The following is a 27,971-nucleotide window of genomic DNA, read 5'->3' as shown; positions in this document are numbered from 1 at the left end:
TATTAAAATTAAAATGTATGTATTTACATTGAAGGCTTATTCAAAGCACTTTTCAAAAAAGTTTAAAAAGTAGACAAATTAAGAATGCATGTGAAATATAAAACAGGGACGTTAGAAGAAAAGCACATCAATCTGAAGGAAATGCACAAAACAGCAAATGGTTTGTGACATACATACATGTGTACGTGCTTTCATCTGGTGGGGGTAAGTGGTATGGCTTGGTTTTATATAAAATGCATCAACACATTGACTAGGTATATATACCTGGCATGCTCTTCGGGAAGTTTTCTTTGTCGCTGCATGTGGAACATTAAATCGCCTCCATTTACATATTCAATGACAAAAAATAGTCTGAAAGATAATGAAAGGTAATCTAAGAAATGTAGAAAGTTAAGTGAATCCAACATCAGCTAAGCGGAACGCTACAACACACAGATATTTTCTTCATAAAACATAACACTGTCCCCTCGAACAGGCATCTATACAGCTATATTCGACTTGGAGTGTTAGCAACACACAAGGCAAAAAGCATGTTTCACAGGAAAACAAAAATACAACCAAGATGCACATCACATCCTTTTTTACGCATACCTGCTTTCTGTCTGGAAGCAGGAATGCAGTCCAACAAGGAACGGGTGGTTTGACGCTTGCTCAAAAACGTGTTTTTCGGTTTGCACCCAGTCAATGTCCTACAACCGAATAAAAAAATGCAAGATTAAAATGCGATTGTGCTTCCTGCGACATCTTAAAAAATAAAGGGATATGATAAATATCCCAACAATTAAGAACCTCGATTGATTGAGAGATTGTGAAGGACTGGAGGTGTTTGTTATCCAGCAGTAACTATGCAAACGAGGAGGTTTTATAGTACACAAAAGATAACAACAAAAAACAGTTCAGATACTGGGAATGGTTTGTTATAACAGACCTCTAGGACAAGCAGCAAACTGTTTTTAAGAACGTAAAGACAAGAAAGTGACTGTTCATGCCCGGAAAATTAACCTCAGACTATAATACAACTGAGGGAAAGATTGGAGGAACAAGTGGAAGCACGAATAGCACATAATAAAACTACCGTCTCTGAAAAGCAATATATTGTTTTTGACAACTTGACGTACTTTTTTGGAGCTTTTTAAGTTAGTGTATGTTGCCCTTTCATAAAAAGGTTACCAATTAAAAAATTAGACCCCTTGAATTTCACTGTTCTATCTAGCAGTATGGGATTTTATGATGTTCAGTAATTAGCAACACCTACCCCAAAAAAGACCAACCAAGCAGAAACGACAAGTGACGTTCAACAATTCACATTTTCAATTTTTCACAGCCTAGACTTGGTATGGTCACCACTATACTACTGCACATCTACGCCAAATGGATGTCCATGGGTAATGAACCAGAAAGGCATGGATTCTTTTTTATAAAAGTGTCCCTGCCCAATCCGTCAATAACCGAAAAAGTGCCACATGTTCAACGTATTATTCACCTCATTAAACGTAAGAACTGGAAAGTAGATAATGTAGAGAATGGGAGCACAGAGAGTTGAGAAGGGTTCACAACTAAGCGTTAAAGCAAGTATTAACAAGCATTTGCAATGCAATAGGTCTCGCATTTACGAGAGTTTAAGCTATTGGCATTGCAAATGACAATGCCTTTTATTGATCTGTTTTAATAATTAACACAAATAAAAGGCATTGTCATTTACAATGCCAATAGCTCAAACTCTTGTAAATGCGAGACCTATTTCATTTCAAAGAAGTAGCCGCCATTGTTCCGGGCTGCTTGGAAAGTGAAAGAACTCATGGCACGCTGAATGTTGCAGGAAAGCATGTCGTGCCTGCAGTAGGAGAAACTCTTTAAAGAAAATAGTGCTTAGCGATTAAATAAGACATATTGAGTAACAACAGAAGTAAAAGACCCAGGCCTAATGGGAGGTTACAAATGAAGACAAGGCGGTACTAAGGAGGGACTAACAAGCCTATTAACGAATCAGAAGCCAGCATTTACAAAGGACAAAGACACAAGCCAATTAAAAATATGGGCGGAACTTCACGCCCATACTCAATTACGCGGTACAAAAGGGGGTGGTGATGGACGGAGCATCAGAACCAATCAAACACTCACACCCAGTCAACAAATCTGGGTTTGATCCATCACCGTTCTTTAGCCCACTCTGCCACCCCAGTTCAGACACGGCCATATGCAAATCAGTCTGACCCTGTGCCTCATGGGAACAGTCCAGCCCGAACTGCCAGGGAAGGCATGGCTTGGCAGTTTGGGCTGGACTGTTCCCATGAGGCACAGGGTCAGACTGATTTGCATATGGCCATGTCTGAACTAGGGTGGCAGAGTGGGCTAAAGAACGGTGATGGATTAAACCCAGATCTGTTGACTGGGTGTGAGTGTTTGATTGGTTCTGATGCTCCGTCCATCACCACCCCCTTTTGTACCATACTCAATTACAGCATGCCTCGTAGAGCAGCGCATGCCTGGCCAGGCTCAACCTAAAAATGAGCCCTCGAAGACTAGGAGAACCATGGCCACCCCAGACCACTGCCTGCATATACTGGCAAAAATGTGCCTTAACATCAAAGTATGGGGAGTGTTCTGGATTTTAACTGGTCTGGTTATTTCATAGATCTCTGGACAGAAAGTTGTTTAAACTGCCACCACATGTGCCAATGGGAATGAATCCTGAATTTCACTTTCTTTAATTTCAGTGTCCAAATTGAGAGGGCCTTGTTCAAGCATACGCACCATATCTGTAGAAAGTCCTCCTAGAAGGGTACACAGAGCTTTTTCCTGTGATGGCCTTATGGGACATTGTTAACACTTCAAACGTCGATCATGTTCCCACTATGACCCAACAAAGTCTCCCTTCTTTGGGCTGTGACATGCCCAATGGAAGATCCTAGATATTGCTCATACTGGCTGGTTCTGCATTCTACGTAATCTGGCCAAGCATAGTCTGGAACTAAAAAGAGTTGGCATGCATGCAAATAAATCTATTGCAGCAGACTATAAAACAACAAGTGGGCTTGAACTACAAGAAAATGCAAACTACATCGGAAAGGAGGATATTTTTGTGCATGCTTCGGCCACTAACAAGATCTGCCAACTAAGCAAAAGGTCAGGATGGAAAGGATCCAATCAGAGATCCATTAACCCTTTCTGGTGCTGAGCCCAGAGCATGAATGATGGTAAGTAGAGTCATCATCTTCTTGGACCCAACGAGAGAGCACCTATAAGGTATACAAATTAGCTATTCCACAGAGCAGTCTCGAGGGCAAAACATCATGACCTGTCGATACGTGAAATACGGTTATGCAACACACATGCTACTCGCTGCATTACGGGAAAGCTCTGAGGCGCAGCCATGGTTGGAGCTCATGACGCACACTTAGTCATGTATCACGGACATGAAACCCTCAAGCTGTTTTCAAGCTGCAGAAAGTATTGCTTGATTCAAACGAGATATTTGATACATCCACCTTCACACTTCAAATGTCGATTGTGTTGTTGTGATAGAATGCAGTAAAGGAACAAAATACTAAAATGTACTGTATATATCTGTAGAGGGGTCGTACTGTATATATGTACTACGTATTTGTATGGAGAGAGTTCAAGTCGATTTCACAGTGCATTACAACTTCCAGAAGAAACTAGCTTTGTGAGAAATGATTTGATGTGAAATATATGCCTATATATACACAATAAAACTGGAAAGTACAGCTCTGACCACGTCGATATCACAATGCAGAGAGAAACACATCAATAACTCTTTCTCTCTCTCTATATATATATATATCTGTCTCTCTCTGGACAGTGCACTCATTGATAGAACCACCTGTTTGAGGATGATCTTTGCATTGAATTAAGTGGACTAAAATGGAAAGACAGTGCACTTCTAGTACAGTGCTGTGCTGTGTGTTATCCTTAACTTACCCAGGGGCTGCTCCACCTCTGCGGGAAGGAACTCCCTCCACTGGCTCCCGGTTCAACAAAGAATGGAGTTCAAGGCACTTTGTTTGGTGCATCGGGCTCGTTTTGGCGGGGGCGCGAATGATGGGACTGACAGGCTTATACCCTACACTCCGCTCCGTGCTCTGCGATCGGCCAATCTTGGCCTTCTGTGTACGCCAGATTCAATCTTGCCAGATGGGGTGGGCGTTCCTTCGCCATCTGTGCAGCGAGATTATGGAACCAACTGCCTGTCGAGTTGCGACTCCAACCTAGCTATGTACTCTTCAGAAAATTGCTCAAGCATCACCTATTCCAGGTCCAGCTGTAATTTTATTCTCCTGCAAGTCACATACACCACAGCGCCAAGACACCTTATGGTATTCGAGCGCTTTATAAGCCTTTTTATACTTGTACTGAGAGTATTTATCAGTTTAAAAATTAGGGGAGGGAATGCAGTTTTCCGGGTACAACTAATTTTCAGCCATAACCGGTTTTCAACCAATGACCGGTCTTAGTTAGTTTTATTTGGATTAAAAAAAAAAAAGATTCAGACTTTTTAGATAGCTTCAAAGGGGAAATATGCAGGTGACAGGGGTTGTGAAAATCCCATCCACGAGTCAACCTCTTCTCACCACTGAAGATGATTTAATCACCAAAAAAACAATCAGATGGTATTTTGATTTAACCTTCAGAATAGTCCATTATTTTTTCACAGGCATAGTTCAATGTCTAAAAATATATACTGTGACTAGAGCAAGTAGAAACGAAGAATAACTAGTCAATGTCAATTTCCCCCAGCGTAATTGTTTGGTGTGTTTGTTTAGCACTTGGCTACACCTACGTTAAGAGGTTCATAAAACCTCCAAACATCTTTCTGTGGATGCATTGCAGCAAAATAATATATGGCAGACGTGTCATCACCTTGGACGCCCAACTTAATTACATGATGTGGCATAACATGACCTCTAACTCTGAGAGCCACTGACTTTTTTTTTTTTTTAACATTCTTCAATGAAAACTCAAGCAAGTGTTAGTCCGCAAATAAACAGACATAGCAAGCACTAAGAACCAGCTACTATAAGTAGCAAAAAAAGGCATCCTTACTGTGAAACCATATGAAAACACAGGTATCTCAAACCAAATCAACAGAGGCTGCAAGCAGCGAGACAGGGGTAGCAACAGTTGCACCTAGCTACATTTCAATGAAACCATGCACGTCGTACGTACAACATTTAAATGGGACAACTGAGAACCTCATTATGAGTGACCTCTTAATATGGATTTGGGTGAAACCTATCTGTCAGGACCGGTGTTAAGATACCTTTGGGTCGAGTTTGCGCTATATAAATCGAATTTTCTTTTTTGATTGTATATGTAATTATTAATACCCCTACTATCAGTAGTATCAGATATGGAAGTACCACACCACATTACAGAGGAGGACGTAACTTCACCACTCCCACTCTAGGCTCACGATTACCTGAGGGAGTAGGCCGGGGTCACTTTGGTACCAACTCTCCTTTTATAGTGGGTCTTGAGGCAACAGTTCAGACCTTTTTAGGTGGAACGGTGTTCAATTTGCAGCTTTCATATAGAAAGCAATGCAAAGTCTGAGTGGTCTTACCAGAGGCACACATTCACTATACCAATAGGAGTAACCTAAACTTTGTGTACTTGTGAAACTAGGTGCATTAATCTCTAGTCTCTTCAAAAAGTCGCAAGATGCGAGATGGGCATCTTGGAGGTCGGGGCATATTATGGTTTATTGTCCCCAAAGACACTAATCTTTGTTGTGATTTTATTTCAAAGCTTGAATTTAACACATTGCGCTCATGTTCTTTAAGATCAGAGATAATCAACAATGGTTCACAAGGGCTGGGTCCAAAAAACACATTTTCACAAAAACAGATTATGCAAAACATTCAAATTAATTGCATCTAAATATATCCCATGCAAATAACCTATAAAATAGGTATTAAGGTATTAATCTGGCCTTTGTGGACTAACACAGTAAATCTTCTTTTATCCTCCCTTTGTTGGATGCCTATTACGTTTCGTTTTTAATGTTAGTAAATCTATATTGTATCCAAACGTGTTAAGGGATTAAAGGTTTTGTTCCACCATATTTAAACAACATACCAGGCACTACACTTAGGCCAACCAAGGGCTCCAGATAGGTCCTTTCCTTCTTGCGCTCCTTTCCATTTTAGGTCTTTTACCTTGTTTGATCAAATATTCTGTAATGACCTGCCGATTTTGTGAATGACCTTTCTATTCTTGGATTATGTTTAAATCACGCTTAAAGGATCATTTGTTGAACTTGGCTTTCTCTGAAAGTTGATCTTCCAATGAATTTGACACCTTGCTAATGTCTTGGGCCATTTTTGTCTATCTGGATGGGCTTGTGTACTGCGCTTTTATTTGTTACAAGCGTTTTGGCTAAACCTTTTAAACATATTTGACTAGATATATGAATAAACCCCCTTTTCTAGACTTTGGACATCCAGCACTAAGGTAAGATGTCAATATATAGGGAGGTTTTTCATAGATTAGGCCTCGTATTTTCCCAGATTGCAAAAAAAAACACCAAAACTGCCTCAAACAAGCCTAAAAGCATGTAGAGCCATGAAGAATTAAAATATATGAACTCATCATTCTCTGGGGTGTTCAGTAGCATCTTGGGTGACCTGCATCGTGCCCATACGAAAACATTTAAAGTGAAAGACTTAAGTTCTAGCACAGAGGGGATGCCAGTTCGCCAATTACAAAAAAAATATTATTGATGATGGTCCAGTACATGGGATTTTGAATATCAGACTATATATACACAAGAGGAAAATACAACGGAAATTCATCAATTTAAAGAAAATAACGTCAGGGGCTACCAATATCATCCGACACCAAAAACAAGTTGTAAAAAGCAAAAGCAATCAACTAAAATTTTCCAATCAGCAGTTCGATATTGGTCAAAGAGTTGGATACGGTAGGAACTGGTGAACTGGAATTTCCACCAGGGTCAACTTCCTCCTTCTTTAGGTTGAGCCTGTAACAGCGCGCATGCGCTGTTCTGGCAAAGACTTTATGAAGGGGCTTTTGAAATCTGCCCGCACACGCTTGTGCGTATGCATTTTCTTTTGTCCTACGCTATTGGCCATTGCGTGCGTCTTTTTAACAAAGACAGCACGCAATTGGCCAAAGGCGGGCGCATTGCTCAGTCTATGGTCTATTGGTGGCGGTTACCTGCACGGGTGCCATGTGTTTTGAATTATCATGCACAGTTGCGTGTGTGATAATTCAAAACACATGTCTTGGTGTGGTGCGCGCACCACTCTTCTATTCTACGTTCTCAGCAATGCGTGTCGGGGAAGACCTGCAGCTGCGCCCCTTTGCTATCACTCAGTCCTTGGGTAGTTTCTCACCCAGGTCCCTGTTACTGTTTTACACCTTTCCCATTCCGGCTGCGTTCCTCATGCAGTTTCTCGCTACCTCTAAATCCTACTAGCGACCCAATCACTTACATCCCACGGCTGCGCTCACCCTCTTCTCTTACCCACACCCCTAGACGCTTGGCACTCTAGTCACTTGCTCCCTCTCTGGCTTCTCTGTTTCACGCTGTGTGGGGGACGCCTACAATCTCTAAACACGGACCAGCTGTAGAACCTCTTTTTGGGGCCCAGTAGACACTCTCGTCCTAGTCACTCTCCTCCCCCCAACTATAGCTTCCCGGAGTGCATGTTCTTCCTGTCAGGAGATCGGAACCGTTAGACCGGCCATAGTTATCCACCGCTGCTCGCGGGCAAGGGGGTGTAGTAATGTTGTGTCCTGTACCGGCCCAGGGAGTTCCACATCCTTCGGCACCCGACCCTCCATCCCTCACGGGCCCCCTCCTCACCTCAGGAGCGGTCAGTGCCTGCACGGTTCATGCACTCTTCCGCCGCCATCTTGGCTGTCAGTGGGCGGAGAGCTGTGCGTGACGGAGGGAGGGAGTGAGGGGGCTGCGGCCCCAGACCTCTCAACAAACCCGACAGTGACACCGTGACCTCCTGCTACCCTGCGGTGAGGAGCACGCTGAGGAATGTTGTGTGAGGCACTGCACATCACTCCGGGGGTCGGCGTGTCCCCCATGACATGGGTGACACCTACAGAAAGTCCTAGGTTTTTAGCTAAGGACCCGTTGCATTCTGGGATATGCAGTTTTCTAGTGGCGCTCTAATAAATATCCCAGCATGTTGGCCTAAAAGCTGGACTGGTTGATGGTCTCACACATGACCTGGGGGGCACTTAGCAGGTATGCCCCAAATTACAAATACGTCCCATGACATGTGTCACCCACATGTAAAAAGATTGTGTTTATTTAAGTGCTCAAGTTCCCCCCACACAGTTATCAAAATACATTTTAAGCTGTTGAGACTCCAAGAGGGCCGAAGTCAGATTTTTGGAGCGTATGCTCCCTTTCAAGCCAAAGGAGATTAACTATTTTATATGGATGGGAGTTTGAATAGTGGGTGACTCACCTTAACTTAACGTGAAACATTTGGTACGCTGTCATGCATCAATGTGCCCATACACGCCTTATCCGTGCCACAGCACAGACAAGGTATCATAGCCTACTGCCACACAAACACACTGACTTCCATGCTTATGTTGGACCATAATAAAAGAGGGATTACCACGATTTTGCCAGGACTGCCCCCAGAGAATGCCTAAAATATGCCATGGCAGGCACCTTATTGCCATAATCCACAAGCTTGCCAAGGACAGAGTCCAAATGTCAGGTATGGTCACAGGATGCATGGATGGCCAGCATTATGCCAGGTGCAGGCACCATCATATGAAAGATGCTCGGAATACATCAAGAATAGCCACCATTTCCAGTGCAAACCTTAAGCCAGGCATGGGCTCCACCATGCCAGGGATGAATATAGAATGCAATGTATTACTGTCGATGCGCTAGATATATGCCTTGTATGTTGTATCAGGACCAACAGATCCCACAGTGGGTCCCAGAGATGCCAAGGGAAAGATTACGCTTCCAGGCAAGAGGAACACAAGACAAGTCCCATGCTCAGTCTGCTTCACACAGACACATGCACACACGTGGGCACAGCACAAATCTGTACATCAACAAAAGCCATTTTTTACTCCATGTCTCCTTTGCTGCTTCTGGCACCTTCAGCAAAGCCATGCTGACTCTGGTTCTATGCACTTTACACAACATCTGCAACTTGCATTAATCGGTGGAGCGATCCTACATCACATTGTTTGATAGACACCAGGTAATTATTGCACTCAGATTGGCAATGGTGTAGGTTTTGTGCTGTAAATGACATTGTGATTGTGAATGCAGGTCCCTGCAATTGTCGGACTCCCACTGGGGTGCTGATTTGCATGGTAATACTACAATCTATGGGCCTGCCTTTTCTCATCAAATTCTCTAACAGAGCAATTGTGCATCCATTCTACAACAAGCATTGGCATAGCCAATAGGTCTCGCCTTTGGGACCTTATAAGTATTTAGTTATGCAGCACTATTTCCTTGGTGCAACAAAATCAGCTGTTGCATGGCTAAACACTTATAAGGTCCCAAAGGCGAGACCTATTGTCTATGTCAATGCTTGTTAGACTTTGGTACTAACATTACTATAAATCTGTTAGATGTAATTTGTTGCTCTGCAGAGATCCTGGCTATCTCTTAAAACTCTACAAGAATAACTGTTAGGTACCTATTCAGTCTCCTAGAATCAGACTCCTAGAACAGTGGATCCATAATGTGCTTCCAGGAATATCCTGACAGACTTTTCAGTTTTAGGACTATTTTTGCTTCAGTTGACGTCAGTTTCCAAGCGAATACTTTATAAACCCCAGAACACAAAGTTACCTAAATTCAGAATGCCTGCCTAACGTTATCTGCGTCACACCCCGTTGCCAAGGTTTATAAATCCTGTTCCAGTCTGGGATTCCGAGAGGCAAAGCGCAATATTTTCCAGAATGTTCTGGAAAGCATCCACGTCCAGTGAAATGTTGCGCTTCCATCACAGCATTATACCAGTTTATACATAAGCAATGCAGGGGTCTTAGGGAGGTGGCCTATGTGTGACAGCGGCTAAATTATCGATCGTGTCACCTGGGGTCCCAAATTCCAATTTCAACATTCGCACTTGCTTGAGCTGTGTGATCTTCGGCAAAACACTTCACTTCAAGAGGTTTAGGTAACAAAAGGTAGAGGCGTCAGGCCGTCTACATAACAGAAATGTGGTCAGATATCGTTTGAACGATAGGTTAACGCTAAGCTAGTTACAAACTGTTTTCCAGCTCCTGTTCGATTAAAAGAAAATCACACTGGTTTTGGACCGAACCCCACGCATGATTTCATAATCACATCAGCCATTATTTACCAAATCAGAGGGGGTGCAGTGAGATGCCAGCAACAGAAAAAATATAACAAGCATTTGCAATGCAATAGGACTCGCATTTACACAAGACCTATTGCATTGCAAAAGGGAGTGCTGGCGGTGGGCAGGAGGGCGAGAAGGTACGAACAATGAGAGTGGGGATGTGTGGGGAGGGCAGGAAGGCATAAGAAGAGAATAGTGCTCACAATCTAAATAACATACCATGCAACACTCGAAGGGGCCAGTAGCCATGGAAGGATACAAATGACAAGATGGCCGTCATAAGGAGGGACTAACAGCCTATACCAATCAGAAGGCAGCATTTAGAAAGGACAAAGCTACTGCTAGAACTTATTGCACCTCATGTACTTGCGGCAGACAACTTCATCTTACTTGGCGACTTTAACTATCATGCCGAACAGTCACTCGACCCTGATACAGGCCATCTCATTGGGGCAATGCTAACACTAGGTTTGACTCAGAGGGTGGTTGGACCAACCCACTCTGCGGGCCACACCTTAGATCTAATATTTACTAATTCCCCTAAATTAACTATCAATTCTCCTCGCCCGACAATATGGACCGATCACTTCATTCTTGACTTCAGTATGCCCTTAACCATGCCTATCAATGATAGCTCAAAGATAAACACCTGGATTCGGCCTTGGCGTAAACTTTCAATTGACACCTTTTCATCTCACTTTGGGCCTTTCTCACAAGGAGTAAAGGTGGATGCAGTTGATTCCGCTGTTAGTAACCTAGAACTATCTATCACACAGACCCTTGATAAAGTTCTCCCTCTTACAAGGGTCCAAGTAAAAAGTAATGCTTCACCATGGTTTACTGAGGAACTAAAAATTGACAAGCAAAAATGTCGGGCCGCTGAACGTCAGTGGAGGAAATTAAAGACTGATGAGCACCGCAGAAATTATATAAATTTTCACTCAATTTATATGAACAAGATTAAATCCGCAAAAAGGGCTTATCTCACTCAGCGTATCAACAAAGCGGCTCACTCTAGTAAAGAGCTACACAAGATACTGAAGGAATTTACCGCCCCTCAGGTTGAGCGATCTTCTTTTGTACCTACCCAAGACTGGGTCGACTCCATTGCCTTGTTTTTTGATAACAAGATCAAAACTATCTATGCCTCATTTCTTTCTCGGACAGCCGTTCATGTCTGCCATACCACCAATATGAGTCAAACTAGTCCCTCGCCTCAACAGAATAACATTCCTTTATTAACGGAGTTTGATCCCATAACAAGCATCGAAGTCAGGGAGAGCCTAGTAAGGGTTAAGTCTGGCTCCCCCGCCGATCCCTTTCCTCCCCGCTCCTGTGCCAAAATTTTACCTCTATTTGTGGATACCTTAACCGTTGTTTTCAACCAGTCTCTTAATCAAGCCACATTCCCCCGAAGATGGAAACAGGCACAGGTGAAGCCCATTCTTAAAAAACCCTCGGCTGACCCTAGCCTGCCAGCCAACTATCGTCCTATCTCTTTGCTCCCCTACTTTGGGAAGGTCCTGGAGCTCTTAGTTAATAAACGTCTCACGACCTATCTAGAGACCCACAGGCTCCTCGATCCCTCCCAATCAGGCTTCCGTGCGGCTCATAGCACGGAGACCACACTTATTGAGGTAGTGGACAATATCAGACTGGCCCTGGATCGCCGAGAGTCGGCAATCCTGGTCCTTTTGGACCTGTCGGCAGCATTCGACACAATCTCCCACAGTATTCTCAAACATCGTTTGTGGGAGATTGGTGTCAGAGGGAGGGCCCTGGACTGGTTTGCGAGCTATCTGGCGGATCGTTTTACTAAGGTTTCTGTGGACGGGATTACCTCCCGTTCCTACCCAGTAACGGTCGGGGTCCCGCAGGGCTCGATCCTCAGCCCAATGCTGTTTAATGTTTACCTAGCCCCGTTGGCCGACATCATCAGGTCTTATGGTTTTGACACCCTATCATATGCCGATGATACTCAGCTGTTAGTGACTTGTGATCCTGACCAGTCTGATGTCCAAACACGTTTCAAGAGCTGTTTAATTAAGATCAATGACTGGATGCATTTAAACAGGCTTCAGCTTAACGGTGGGAAGACCGAGGTAATCCTATTCGGGAAGGCTGAAAAGTTCTGGACCTGTGACTGGTGGCCTCCAGAGCTGGGTACCTGCCCTACGCCCAAGCTCGCAGTGCGTAACCTGGGTATTACAATTGATAATTCTTTATCTCTGAAAACCCACGTAAATCAAGTGCTGGGGACCTGTTTTGGCATCATGCGTCTGCTACGCAAGATTTTTAAATGGCTACCCATAGAGGCCAGGAAACCTCTGGTCCAGGGTCTAATCATCAGTCGTTTAGATTATGGCAATGCCTTATTTACAGCACTCAACCAGGATCAACTCTGCAAACTACAGATTCTCCAGAACACGGCCGCGAGGCTTGTTCTGGACCTCCCTCCACGCACTCCCTCTGCTCCCATTTTGAATACCCTACATTGGTTGTCAATTCGCCAAAGAGGGCGCTTTAAAATCCTATGCCTTACGCATAAGCTGATGCAAGGCACCGGCCCTCTATACTTGGCAAAAAAACTTCAAAGGTACGTCCCAGGACGCTCGCTGCGGTCCAGCGCTAGACCTCTACTTGTCCAACCCCGTGTCCGGACTGCCCGCAATGGAGGTCGCTCTTTTTCATACCAGGCTCCCACGCTATGGAATAGACTTCCTTTGGATTTACTTTCCATAACCGACCATCTACTTTTTCGCAGAAAGCTGAAAACCTGGCTCTTTTCCCAACAAGCTTAGGCACATCAATATAACGTCACTGTCCAGTCTCTTTGTCTTGGTTGCGAGCGCCCTGCGACCTTTGGTGATTTGTGCGCTATATAAAAATCTTTGACATTGACATTGACATTGACATTGACAAAGACACAAGCCAATGAAAAAGATGGGCGGGGGAGTGGGCGTGGCTTCCACTCCATACTCCATTACTGCATGCCTCGCAGAGCGAGCAGCGCATGCGTGCTGCCGCTATAGGCTCGACCTAAAAAGAAGTAAAGAACAAGTTACTTACCTTCTGTAATGCTTTTTCTGGTGGATACAGTATCTGCCTGTAGATTCCTCACCTTGTGGATATCCCCTGCGCCAGCATTCCATGGAATTTTTTCCTAGCTCTCCACACTGAGGTGGACGTCATAATTCCATGGCTCCGCTCGCGACTCCGTATGACGTCATCGGAGCCATAAGAGAGCCACGTCGGCATGATGACGTCCGTTCCACCCATTTTTTCCGTGCCTTCGAGGCGAACAGGTGGACTGACACAGACTCAAGTATACATAGTACACAACATTTGAACCAATATAAAGAGCACAAAGTCAAAAAGGAAAGCTAAAAAAAAAAGCATTTCCTATAAATGTACTAGATAGAAAATACAATGAATAAACAATCAGCCAAAAAAGGTATCTTTTTAGGTATACAAAGGTGGACAACGGGGAGGCAGTGGGTCAGTGAGGAATCCACAGGCAGATACTGTATCCACCAGAAAAAGCGTTACCGAAGCCAAGTAACTTGTTCTTCTGATGGATACATCTGCCAGTGGATTCCTCACCTTGTGAATAGATTCCCACAGCAGTCCCACTTCCGGAGGAGGGTGTCCACCTTCCTATACCAAAAAGTCCTGCAAGACAGAGCGCGCAAAATGGCCCTCCCTCCTCATCTCAGAGTCTAAGCAATAATGCTTTGCGAAAGTATGGAGGGAGGCCCAAGTCGCGGCCTTACAAATGTCTGCAACTGGAACACCCCTGGCCAAAGCAGAGTTGGAAGACTTGGCTCTAGTAGAATGAGCTCCAATACCCTCAGGAGGTACCTTACCAGCAAGGGCGTAGCAGATCTTGATGGTTAGGATGATCCACCTGGACAGAGTGCACTTGAGCACAGCTTTGCCTTTTGAGTGTCCAATATAGCCCACTAAGAGCTGATCTTCCAAACGAAAATCCTTTGTTCTGTCCAAATAAAAGCTCCCTGCTCTTTTAGGGTCCAAGCGGTGAAGTCTCTCCTCCTTGGAAGGGTGAGGGGGAGGTGTGAGAAAGTGGCTCTGCATAGACTGTTCCCAAATAGGTACAGGGTGTATAGAGTCCACAGTCCCCAGAGGTTTGGCAGAGGCTAAAGTTAGATATAACCTTACTCTCTAAAGTGGTAGCTTGGTCGAGCAGTAAGGCAGTATCAGAGGACAGTGTAAAGCATTTGTTGCACACACTCAGCCAGCAAATGGTCTCACACACTCAATAACTGAACTCTAGGCCAATGGTTTATATATAAAAATATATGCTTGTTTTATTTTAGAACCAACAGGTATTAAAATATACTTTCTCAGAATGAGAGGCTTTATATAAAATACTTTTGCAATATGCAATTGACTTTTGTAGAAAGTTACAAGTGGTTGCAATAGGCAACACAATTTTAAACACAATAATGCATTGAGTTCAATGGAAGTTTCAAGTTATTTGCAACAGATTACTTTTAGGATTACTTTGGGAATTCCAGGACTGGATCCTAGATTCAGTCCTGGGTCAGTACTTGGAATCAAGTGATAAAAGTCGACTTAATTACTGCGATGATTTTTAGACAATATTTTGCCTTTTTAAAAGTTGACACTTCGAAAATATTTCATAGAAAACAGTCAATGATTCCCTATGGCAGAAAATTCAAGTTGCAGCTATAGTATGTTCTCGTTACTTTTGTAATCCAGTACTGGGTACCTAGACTCAGTACTGGGACCTTTATCCAAAACAGGTAAGCAATTACGTTTTCAGAACTTATACGATTTTTAAAGAATATTTAAAGTTTGCAGAAATTGACAGAAGAAATTTCACAGAAAAACAGTCAATGATTTCCTATGGGAGAAAATTGGGTTACTGGTAAGTACAGTTGTAAGTATTTTTCAGAGTCAGTGCTGGGCACCAAGATCCAGCACTGGGAGCTCACCTAAAAGCAGGTGAGTATTTTCGTTTTCGTTACTCGGCTGATTTTTGGTGAATATTTTAAGATTTGAAAAGTCCACAATTAGAAGAAATTTCAGGAAAAAGCCAGTCAATGTTACCCTATGAAGAAAATTGAGTTATCGGTTTAAAGGCAAGTACTCGACTGGCAGAGTTAAGGTTCTGGGCATAGACTCAGGGGTCTCCCAGGGTCGGGTAGGTACAGTTCCTTCACCCTCAGCGGCACAAAGGCGGCCAGGTGCAGAGAGAGTTAGGCCAAATGTTATCCTATGAGAGGTAGGGGGGCCTTGGTTGGTTTAGAAAAAGGCTGCAAGCTCGGGGACGAAGATTCTTCAGGTGCCACCACCACTTCGAGAGGTAGGTTGGGTAGTTGGAGGATAGGTAGGTACCCCGGGATTGGGCATAGGGGGCCGCGGGGCGCCAGGTGCAGGGGTGCCTTTTGGTGTCGGGAAATCTTACCCTCTGTTGATCGCGGTTGGGGGGGGGGCAACCTGGTTCTGAGGCTGCAGGCTTCTTCAGGAGTGTCGAGGGAGGTCCTTGGGTGCCGGACTCTGGGTCACAGTCGCCGTGGGGTCGTCCTCGTGGTCTTTGTTCACTCCGGCACAGGAGAGCAGAGTGTGCTGGGTTCGCGGTTCCGGGTTGCTGCCAGGGATTAGAAGTAGATTTTGAGTAGAGCCTCTACTCATGGGAGTACCAGGGGGCTTAGAGTCAAAAGGTAGCCAGGTCCTCCGGGGTTTGTGAGGTTGCTGGCCACAAGAGATGCCGGGTTGGAACAGGAGCAGGTTCGAGGGTCGACAGGCCGGTAGGGCTGGGGCCAAAGCAGTTGATGTCTTCCTCATCTTAGCAGCTGCAGGGCAGGTCTTCTTTCTTCTAGCTCTTCTTCGGATTTTGGAATCTGGGGGAGGAAGGTTCAGGGTGCCCCTAAATACTAGATTTAGGGGCGTTACAGGTAGGTGAAGGGCAGGGACCAATGGGCCCCTGTCCTGGGGTGGGTACACCCCCTATCCTGCCTCTCTCCTGTGGGAGGGGGGGGGGGGGGGGAGTAGCCTAGTCCTGATTGGGCAGGGCTTCCCATCTTCAAGATGGCGAGAGCCCGGAGATGCGCTTCACCTCACCTCCCCCACCTGAGGGGTGGGGTTTGCAGGCTGGCACATCCCCTGTCCTTATTTGGGGTTTCCGGCCAAGCTTCCCGCCAGAGTGGGGGGTTGCAGTGGCCTGGGGAAGCTCACAGAGGCGCCATGCCTTTGAAGCTTTCCCCTGCCCATCCTGGGGGAGGAGATTTAGCACCTCGCCCAGGATGTGCATTGTTGCAGGCCCAGGAGAGCAGGGGCTCTCCTACCCAGGGGTCCAGCAACCTGTCTGCTGTGAGGCAGCCTAGGCAGTCTCAGAACAGACCTCGATTGTTTGTTAGGTTTCAGGGGGCATCTCTATGATGCCCTCTGGGGTGCTTGGTACATTAAATCCCACACTGGCATCAGTGTGGGTTTAATGTGCTGAGAAGTTTGATCCAAACTTCTCAATCTTCAGTGTTGCCATTATGGTGCTGTGGAGTTCGTGTTTGACGAGCTCCCAGCACCATACACTCTTAAATGGCAGCACTGCACTTACAGTGCCCAGGAATGGACCTGGGTATTGTAGGGGCACAGGGCTCCTGCTCCTGTGCCCACACCATTGGCATAGGGCACCCAGCTAGAGGGGTGGCTGATGTATGCCATGGGAGTGTAGGTGGTGGGCATGGCACACAGGGATGTGTGCCATGTCGACTCTTCGTTTTGTCTTGTACCCAGACACTCAGCCTGCAAGGGCAGTGTGTGTGTGCAAGGGTACAGGGCCTCTAAGGGTGGCACAATGGGTGCTGCAGCCCTTAGAGGCCTTCCCTGGTCACAAGGCCCTGGGTACCAAGGGTACCATTTACCAGGGGCTGACATGTGGCCAGGGTTTGCCAATTTGGGTTTTGTGTTTTAGGGAAGGAACATAGGCCCTGGGCACCTGATTGGCAGGAGTCCAGGGCACACTCAGTCAAAGTACATTCAGCAATTCAGCACAAAGTGGGGGCATACCATGCAAGAAAGATGGCACTGTCTCACAGGAGGATAAAACTCAGGGAGAATAATGGACTGCCCCAGATGAAAAGGAGTAACTACCTTAGGAAGGAAAGCAGCCCTGGTCCTGAGGACCATCCTTTCAGCATGTATGGATAAAAACGGGGGTTTCGAACTAAGAGCTTGAAGCTCACTCACCCTCCTTGCCGAGGTTAGGGCTACAAGAAAGACAGTTTTAAAAGACAACATCCTCAAAGGACAGCTATGAAGGGGCTCAAAAGGGGACCCCATCAAAAAAGTTAGAACAAGATTAAGGTCCCACTGTGGCATTACAAAGGGAGTAGGTGGAAACCTATTAGTAAGGCCTTTGATAAATCTTAAAAGAATAGGAGATTTACATAACTGCTGATCTGGAAGACACAGAAAAGCCGATAAGGCTGATAAATAGCCCTTAACCGTGGCCACAGCACAACCCTGCTGAGCCAAGGAAATAGCAAACTGAAGCACATCAGAAAGGTGGGCTTTTAAAGGGTCAATGGATCTCTTTCCACACCATTTTACAAACTTAGACCATCTATAGGAGTAAATGGACTTGGTGGAGTGTTGCCTGGCCGATAAAATAACATCCACCACATCAGGCAGGAGAAAGAAGGAACTCAGGTTGCCCCATTCAATCTCCAGGCATGAAGGTGCAGGCTCTGGAGGTGGGGGTGTAGAACCTGCCCCTCCGACTGCGAGAGGAGGTCTGCCCTGAGAGGGAGACGGAGCGGAGGGTGCGACGAAAGGTGAAGTAGATCTGTGTACCACACCCTTCTTGGCCAATCCGGAGCGATCAATAAAACTTGGGCCCGGTCTTGGCGAACCTTCCTCAGAACCCAAGGAATCAAGGGTATGGGAGGAAACGCGTAAAGGAGTTGAGAGACCGAACTCAACTGAAACACGTCCCCCAACGCCCCCTGCATCGGAAACTGGAGACTGCAGAATGACGGGCAATGCGCGTTCTCTTGAGTGGCAAACAGGTCCACCCGAGGAGTCCCCCACGTCCGGAAGATGTGCTGAACTACCTCTGGATGAAGCCTCCACTCGTGGTCGGCGTAAAACTGTCGACAGACTGTCCGCACGTACGTTCAGCACCCCGGCCAGATGATTCACCATCAAGCAAATCCGATGGTCCTGAGCCCAGGACCAGAGTCGCAAAGCCTCTCTGCAGAGACGGTACGACCCTACTCCTTCTTGCTTGTTGACATACCACACACATCGAGGTAGTGTGGTCTGTAAGGACTTGAACCGACTGACCGCAAAGGGAAGGGAGAAAAACCTTGAGCGCCAAACGTATCGCCCGCAATTCTAGAGGACTGATATGAGACAATCTTTTCTCTGGAGACCAAAGACCCTTGATCTCCAGATCCCCCAGATGAGCACCCCACCTCAGGGTGAAGGCATCCGTTATCACGGTGGCCACCGTTGGAGGAAGATGAAAGGGCTTTCCTTGAGACAGATTGCCCTCCACGCTCCACCAAGACCAAGACAGATCCGCTGCAGCTTCTCTGGAGATCCTGATTGACTCCCCGAGATCCCCGTCGTGCTGATACCACTGCTTGCAGAGACACCACTGGAGCGCCCTCATGTGCCAGTGTGCATGCTTGACCAACAGAATGCAGGAGGTGAACAGACCGAGCAGGCGAAGGACCTTCAGAACTGGAACAACCGCTCCATAGTGGAATAAAGGGATTATCTCCTGAATGTAGAGAATTCTTTGTGGCGGAGGAAATGCTCGACACACAGTAGTGTCCAGTACCGCCCCTATGAACAAATTGCGCTGAGAGGGCACCAGGTGAGATTTGGGCACATTGATTGAAAAACCCAAGTTGAATAACAGATGAGCAGTTACCTGCAGACGATGTTGCACCATCTCTGGTGACTCTGCTTTCAGTCGTCCAGGTAGGTGAAAACCAGAATCCCCGACCTCCTGAGATGAGCAGCCACCACTGCCATCACCTTGGTGAAGACTCGAGGTGCAGTAGTAAGACCAAACGGGAGGACCGCAAACTGGTAGTGTTGCGACCCAACCGTAAAACGGAGATACTTCCTGTGCGACTTCAGTATTGGGATGTGGAAATATGCGTCCTGCAAGTCGATCGACACCATCCAGTCTTCTTGCTCCAACACCTGAAGAACCTGTGCAAGGGTTAGCATCTTGAATTTCTCCTGCTTCAGGTAAAAATTCAAGACTGAGGTCCAGAATCGGATGCAACCTGCTGTCCTTTTTGGGAATCAGGAAATACCGGGAGTAGCATCCCTGACCCCTTTCCTACTCTGGAACCACCTCTATCGCACCTTTTTGAAGCAATGCAAGAACCTCCTTCTGCAGAAGAAGTAGATTGTCCTCTGAGCAAAACCTTGGCAAGGAGGGTAAGGGGGAGGAAATTCTCGAAAGGGAAGGGCGTACCCATTCTCCACAAGGTTAAAAACCCAAAGGTCCGTCGTGACCAATTTCAACCTTGCAGAAAGTGGGACACCCGACCCTCAACAGGCCCCACATGATCCAGGATGGGGGGGTCTAGGGCTGCTTCCTTGTAGCATCATTGGGAGCAGAGGAGGTTGAGGAGGAGGAGGGATTGCGGCCAGAACCACGTCGACCCCTTTGTCTTCCTCTATAGGACCTATAGAGGATTTTGTTGCTGCTGCTGCTGTTGAGGTTGACGGAAGGAGCGAAAATAAGACCTCCCAAAACCCCTATACTTTTTGAAGCCATAACCTTTCGACTGGGTCTGCAATCCTAATGACTTTGCAGTAGCTCTGCTATCTTTGAACCTCTAAGGCAGAATCCGCTTTCTCTCCAAAAAGCTTTTCCCCATCAAAGGGTAAGTCAATCAGAGTGGCCTGAACATCAGATGAAAAACCAGAAGAGCGGAGCCAAGCCTGCCTTCTAGTGGCTATGGAAGAACCCATAACTCTGGCCACAGAATCAGCCGTATCTAGGCCTGACTGAATAACCTGCCTAGCTGCAGCTTGAGTGTCAGAATTAACCTCCATGAAAGAACCCTTCTCCTCATCAGGCAATTTGGGAGCCAACTGTTTTACAGAGTCCATCAAGGCATGAATGTAGCGGCCCAACAAGCAAGCAGCATTAGTTGACTTTAGTGCCATGCTAGCTGATGAGAAAACCTTTTTAGCTGACTGCTCAATTTTCTTTGAGTCTGTCAGCTGGCGCTTGTGGAAAAGCCCCCAAAGATTGTTTGGAGCAGGATGCTTGTACTACCAAACTCTCTGGAGAAGGATGAGAAGAAAGGAAGCTCGGATCCCCTGGAGCTACTCTATATCGTCTCGCAACAGCCCTAGAAACAGCAGGCGAAGAAAGAGGCGTGCTCCAAACGTCCATAATAGGATACAAGATGGCCTCATTAAAAGGCAACAGAGGCTCGACAATAGAGGAAGGCGAATGAAGAACCTCGGTCAATAAGTTCGGCTTATATTGCACAGAAGGCATCTGTAAGTCCAGAAGCTCCGCGGCCTTCTTTATCACCAAATGGTAAGGAGCCAGCTCGAGGCGGAGAAGATCTGGAAGAAGAAAGTTCCCACTCAGGAGTGGTGTCCAATCCACTTGCCTCCTGAATACCTTCAAACTCATCCGTTGAGTCACCCAATTCACCTTCCTCCACTTCCTCTACACGATACTGCTCCTCCTCTATAAGTCTGAGCCTCTCTTCGAGAACGGATCCGTGGACATGGCGTCGGCGGCGCCGTTCACGGAGTCGGCTGCGCCGATGGAGTCGGCGGCATCACACGCGGTGCAGCTGGAGTCGGCATCGAGGGAGGCTCCGACGAAGGCACAAAATCCTGACGAGGCCGGGAGGAAGGCTCTCCAGACGGCGCTGGGAACTGCCATGATGGCGCCATCGCATGAAGGGCATAAATGGTGCCTGAGCATAGTGTTGTGGCACGCCCAAACTGAATGCCATTGGACCCACGGGACCTGAAGGTTCACCGGATGGGAAGGCTGCTCTTTGAAAAACTCCATACATAGCATTAAAAAAATGCGACGGATCCACGCCCGGGGTCGGGAATTGCGGGTATGGATTCGAACCTGCATCCAGCCGAGGAGTAACTGGAGCCGGAGCCGACGGATCCTCTACTGGATCCACTGGTTCACCTTCAGGCACAGGAGAGAGTTCAGCAACCTGATCAGGCTCGGTGTTGGAAGCTGGTGAATCCATCGGCGCTGGAGACTGCGCCGGAGTTATCTTTGGCGAAGGAGACTTATCCGGAGAGACATGAGGAGAAGGAGAGGGTGAAGGAGACACCAAGTCCTTACTGCGACATCGGGGTGAAGGCGACCTTGAAGCCCTACTCTTCGTCGACCGGCGCAGAGTCATGCTTCCTCTTTTTATTGTGTCTTCTCGACTTCGACGAGTGCGAAGTCGACGACTCCGGCTTCGACTTGTCTCGTTTTCGACCTCTACCTTCCTTCTTCGCCTTGGCCATGAACAGCTTCGCTTCCCGTTCCTTTAGAGCCTTAGGGTTCATTTTCCTACGTCGTGATCCGACGACAGACACCATAAGCAATCTTCATGGGGGTCAATGATGGACAGGTGACCCCCACATTCCTTACACGGCTTAAATCCTGACTTCCTCGACGGAGACATGAGTACTTTAGAAACAGTAACCCACAAGTTAACTACAAAGTAACTCTACAATCAAGGAGAGTGCTAGAAAACCGTTACGCGTCGACGGCGCGGAAAAAAGGGAACGGATGTCATCACGCAGACGTGGCTCTCTTATGGCTCCGGTGACGTCATAAGGAGTCGCAAGCAGAGCCGTGGAATTATGGCATCCACGTCGGCGTGGAGAGCTAGGAAAAAATTCTGTGGAATGCTGGCGCAGGGGATATTCACAAGGTGAGGAATCCACTGGCAGATGTATCCATCAGAAAGTCCCAGCATAAACAGCAGGAAGATAAAGCAAAACATGGAAAGGAGAAGAGACTTGTCCTGCGCACATCAAGCAAAAAATATATTGAAGTCTGTCAAAACCAAAGCTTGCATACTATTGCAGCACTTTCATGCAAATTAGCTACATTCAAGTACAGTCAAATCTCACATTTTCACGCAGGCACTTCAATATATATTCAGCACTGTCATGCAGCCACATCAATAACATTATTCATATCACACTGACCAGAACATACTCCCAACTGTGCGTGCCATACCTTGCACTGATGCTCAATTATAACTCCATGATCACTAACAGATCATCACACACCACAATCTATCTGCCCTCTTTAACAGCGAGATTTGGTTTGTACCTTCCTCTATACATATCTTCACCATTCTCAGGTCTTTAGACTACAACTTTCAACAAGTAGACCACTCTTGCAGTATTGGAGGAGGACTCTTAATCCACAAATTCACCTGGTCTTGTACGATAAGCATACAAGCTACTCCCACATCTTTAAAACTCCTAACCTGAGACTACAAATTCTCAGTTTTGAAAACAGTGTCATATCGTCTGTTCTGCTGACCTCTATGGCCCATAGAAAAATAACTTCATACAAATTTCAAACCTCACCCCTCTGCACGCTTGACTGCATTATGATCACCTCCTCTTCTTTTCACTTCTAGACCCGGTGCCTTTGGAATTAACTGTCAATTACACCCCTTTTCCATGCAACACCTATCCAATTAGGTCTACACAAAAGACAAATGCATGTTCATCAATCCTTTAACTTCTCCTTGAACGCCCTTCAAGATGAACCAAGAACATTATCACACCAAACAAACTGATATCACATTCCTCAACCTATACAGCATTGCATGGAGAAATTATGTGGAGGCAGCTGCTCCACTGACAAACAATACTTCGAACCTCACCCCTGGCGTGTCCCCCACCAATTGGACACACAAGAACTTTAAACAAGCAAATTGCAGACAAAAAAGAGAAAAAAAACAGATACCAACAGTACCTAGGGATCTCTACCAATTCAAATCACACATCACTACTGTTATAGGTGACTTCTACAAGATGAGCAACAACAAAGCGACCAACCGAAAGAAGCAGGTGCACTTCAAGGAAGTCAAACAGTGTCAATCCCATACTGGATCCCCGTTATATTCCCAATCCCACAACCAACAAACGATTGCACCATGGTCCACTCTTTCACATAGAAGATAAAAATAAATACGTAAAAAATACCCAACAAATCAACCACCATGCCTCCCCATGCCATTGTAACAACCACAATTCAACGAACTTCCGAACTCCCTCCAGCCTATCGCTTATGAACACTACCTTATATTGTAATCCAATGTAAGACTACACAATTTTTCGTCCTCAACTAAGGAACCTTTCCAGATGAACTCACAATTGGACAGATGTTACCGGTCTTGGAAAAAAAAATAATAATATCCAACTACCCTCTAATCACCAATCTACCACTCATCATAAGCCATTCAGAAAGCAGCAGCCACTCAATTGCAGGACCAAATAAACCAGAACAATCATACAGGACTATGTAGCCGGATTCAGAACGCATAAGCAGGTATCATTAAAAAAAAAAAAAAACAACAATGAATCTGGTCTTCTTATATTGCTGGACTTCGCCGCAGCCTACAACCAAATCAACCACCAAGCCCGTGTTTGTTTCCTGGAAAAATAGAAAGCCTTTTCAGACAATCAATCCTGTAACAATTCATCCCCCAATGTCATCAAACGACATCAATTTGCCTAACTGGGATCATCAAAAAGAAAGAAACCACCCTTCTTGTTGAGAAAAATCTAAAGATCCACCCGGTCACCCGTCATCTTCAATCGCCATATGGAATCTCTGGGATCCATATTCCACAATGGTTTCAAGATCCACAAATAAATGGATGGCATCACTTTACTTAAAAAGTAAGGCTGCTTGAATCTCATATACTGTACTGGATACCCAGCTCCTATCTCATTAAGGGGAGTATTTCTCCTGCTCACCAATAGCACCAAACAACCCTCTGATGGTAGCCTAGCTGCTATAAACCTGTATGATTTAATCCCCAACTGACAGCCAATGTAAAGTAACTGATTCACTATCAACACAAACCTCCCCTTTAAAGAACATTTTGGCAATTAAACCAAGACATCTTAGTACTAGTTCAGTTTCATAAAAGTGAAAGTTTACATATCTGAACCAGATTTCAGGAAAACCTTCAAATTATTAGCTCTCTCTCACTGGGACAGAGGCAACAGTCCAAGTCCCCACATGCATCACTCTCGCACCGTTAAAGGACATGCAACAAGCTAAAACTCATTTCTGCAAACGACTACAAATGTTTGACCAAATCACAGCAATGCCAAGTAACATCACTGGCTACCCATCCAGGCTTAAATAATCTAAAAAATAGCTGCATTACATCCCCGAAACAGGACTCCGTTTTAACTAGTTAACTGAGCAGTCAGCAGCAAAGTAGGAGCCAAGAAATCACCAGATGAAGAAATGTAAGGTAAAAAAACAGGCAACAGGGCTTCTCCATCTACACAACATAACCATTACCTTCAGAAAAGCACCCCCCCCCCACCTACAATTCCAAAAAGAACTGAAATCCAATCTCTTGAAAGAATACTACCACCCACATTTAAAAAATATATTTTTATTGGTACTTTTGCAGCATGAACAATAAAAACAAACAGATGGTGACAAATATCATGACACCTTACACTGTAAGAACCACTATGGCTCATACAGGCCGCATGGCTGCTACTCCCATGTGTCCATTATAGCCACTTCAGTACCTTCCTACTCACCCACAGTCACCACCCTGCAAGTCTATGCCCATTCATCTAAATCATCGGCCAAATGTTTATAAGTGAATACCATTTTCATTCTTATTTCCTCTGCCACTGCCAACTCCATCAAATTCCGTTCCAAGTTCACAGCATCGGGTCCCGTCACCTACATCCATCAAACAGTTATGTGTCGTTTCGCCAACACCAAAAATGTAAACCGATACTGTATCTTCTTCTCTTTGGGCAATGGAAGGGTGCCCATCAAACAAAGATGGGTGGGGTGAGGGTTTGTAAAATATTCAGCCCAATAACCCTGCATAAGGTCTTTATCGAATCTATCCAGCAGACCTTAAGCCAACCACAGGTCCATGTCATGTGGAAAAAATCTGTACGGTCTAGGCCACACCTGGGGCAATCCGAACGCCTGGTCTAATATATCCTGGCCAGTCTCAGAGGCGTATAGTAGGTTTGGTGTTGGAAGTGGGAATTACTGGAAATCGTCCTGACTTGCTCACAGGCGTGCCCCCACTCTGCATCCGTACAAGGAGTGTTGAGAGCCTTGACCCACTGCCTGCGGGTAGGCAGACCTGTGTTCAGTCTCTCAGCCTTTAACGCCCTATACAATCTAGAAACTCCATGTGCTGCCATACCAGACTCCAGCAGTGGCAGGAAATCCCTGCAAAATCTCACTCTTCACTTTGGTCAACCGTGCCTATTGTAAAAATTGTCCCGGTCTCACCCCTAACTGATCCGGCACATGTCAGCAATTGCTCTCATGGGAACAAGTTCCCCAGCGTCGTGCAATCCCAGCGCCTGCCTGAGAAACATAGTCATATCTCTTTCTATTTTCTGAAATGGCAGTAACCACTTCAAGTCTATTGCTCTGGAAAAAGGGTAGCAACGGAGCACTCTACGTTTCATCTCACCCAATATTTTTGGCATGAGTCTTATCATATGAGAGAGGCCCGAGGGTGCATTCTCCCACTCCCCATCAACAGTATCTTCTGAAGCACATGGATGCCATAGCAGCCAGCCAGCCAACAACGACTTTCCCAAGCTTCACCCCATAAAATGGCGTACTGCAGGCAGGCCGCGTCTTGGGCCTCCCGGATTTAGAATAATATTATTACGTCAGAATACTCCTTTGACGTAGATGTATCGCTAGCGCTCTAGCACCAACACAAACAAAAAAAGACGACAAAGGGTACACCTACCGGGTCACTCTTTCCACATCCCAGGTCCCAGACACTACTCTCACCCTTGCGGTTGGCTTACCATCCACATTAAATATGCCTCCTTATAGAACAACCTGTAAACTATATAACTCTTGTACTAGGGGTTTCTCTCTTATTAGGCGTACCACTGCTATCCAGCTTGGTTTTCTCTATTCAAATACCATTACTCATCATACATTGCTCATCTTCCAAAATCTCAGAAAGGAGATCCACAGTCACGTATGCTGTACCTACTACTTGCTGATCCCTAGGCACTACGGGTTATCATTACAGTCATTACCATAAGATTTTGGTTTAAAACTATATACTTTTGGTCACTGTCACTAACAGTCAAACCACAAGAGGGACTTGTTACAGCAACAGGGGAAGAGGTGTGTCACAACAGAATGTGGAGAAATGTAGCACAATTAATGGATCAGTTTTACCCATAGGTATGCAAAACAATAGAAGTAATTTGGAGTGTGAATGCTAATTGACAGGGAGCTCCTTAAAGCTATCTAGATGAATCAAGTCTCTCTGCATCTAGAGACTGTTTTTCGTTATGACATGGTCAATGTGGCACATTATCTCGAGATTCCACTTGGTTTCCCCTCTGCATTTTTGCTCTTGCAATAGTTTGAAAAGGAATAAAGCGGCTATTACATAATTAGTCTGGTCACAATAAGACTTCATCAAAGCCTTCTGGAGACCAGATTATGGTCCCATGTTACTGAATTAAGAAACTCCAGCCAATTGGAAAATGAAAAATTCATGACTAGCCGCAAAAACATTTTAAATTAAATATCTGGATCATATAAATGTCATCCAGAGGTCTGACTGTATTACACTACCAAACTTTGATGGCAAATGCACAAATTGGTTTATTTGGGTAACATGAGAATTGGGGATGGACACAATTTTTACCGCAATATATGGGACCAGTGGGTGCTGCTTTACCAACAAAGCAACATCCCCACAAAAAAATGATGACATCTTCAATTGCTTTTGTTTGCAATGAATCAGAAAGAGGCTATCTAATTGAATTAGACCAACAAATATTTCATGAATGAAAAATATCAGCCTTCCTATGAAGGAAAACGTAGCCAAAATTAAAATATAAAATAAGCAAAGAAGCAAACAAAAATCAAAACAAAAGCCATTGACTACAACAAAAACAAGAAATGGATGTCAACCGAAAAAGAAGGAAAAACCTTCAATATGAAGTGAGCGTTAATTGATATAGATGGCAGAGAAATTGACAGAATACAGAACATAATTCTGCCATTTTAAATGCAAATGATTTCAACAGCTAAATACAGATAGGAATTTTACTGAGGCGTGTGTGGGGAAGGGTAATACAATAAATGCATTAACCAGTGTGCAAGAACATTCACATGAAAACAAGAGTTTTAATATTGTGCCAAAATACATATTTGAAGTAAAAAAATAAGAGTTCTGGAGGTGAAGTGCAATGCTTCATAAAACACAACGTTATTTATCATAACACAACATGAATAAAATAGAGGCATGACAGCTAGATGATAGTGCTATATTCCAGCCTCCAAACACCAATATAACAACAGAAGCTCATTCTTCCCAAGTCCAT

General features: G+C 45.3%; 1 protein-coding gene across 2 annotated transcripts in view; it reads right to left on the bottom strand.

Annotated features, from left to right (window-relative positions):
* PRKCI (protein kinase C iota) overlaps positions 1-27,971 on the bottom strand; it is a 238,358-nt gene that overhangs the window by 112,043 nt on the left and 98,344 nt on the right. For both annotated transcript variants that reach the window (XM_085635235.1, XM_085635236.1), the window contains 2 exons: positions 592-689; positions 265-351 (listed from right to left, as the gene is read on the bottom strand). In XM_085635235.1, the coding sequence (XP_085491361.1) occupies positions 265-351; positions 592-689 (185 nt within the window). The remainder of the gene's footprint in view (positions 1-264; positions 352-591; positions 690-27,971) is intronic.

The sequence above is a fragment of the Triturus cristatus genome, chromosome 11, assembly GCF_964204655.1.
Source record: "Triturus cristatus chromosome 11, aTriCri1.1, whole genome shotgun sequence".
Classification (NCBI taxonomy): domain Eukaryota; kingdom Metazoa; phylum Chordata; class Amphibia; order Caudata; family Salamandridae; genus Triturus; species Triturus cristatus.
This window is presented reverse-complemented; position numbering and strand designations above follow the sequence as displayed.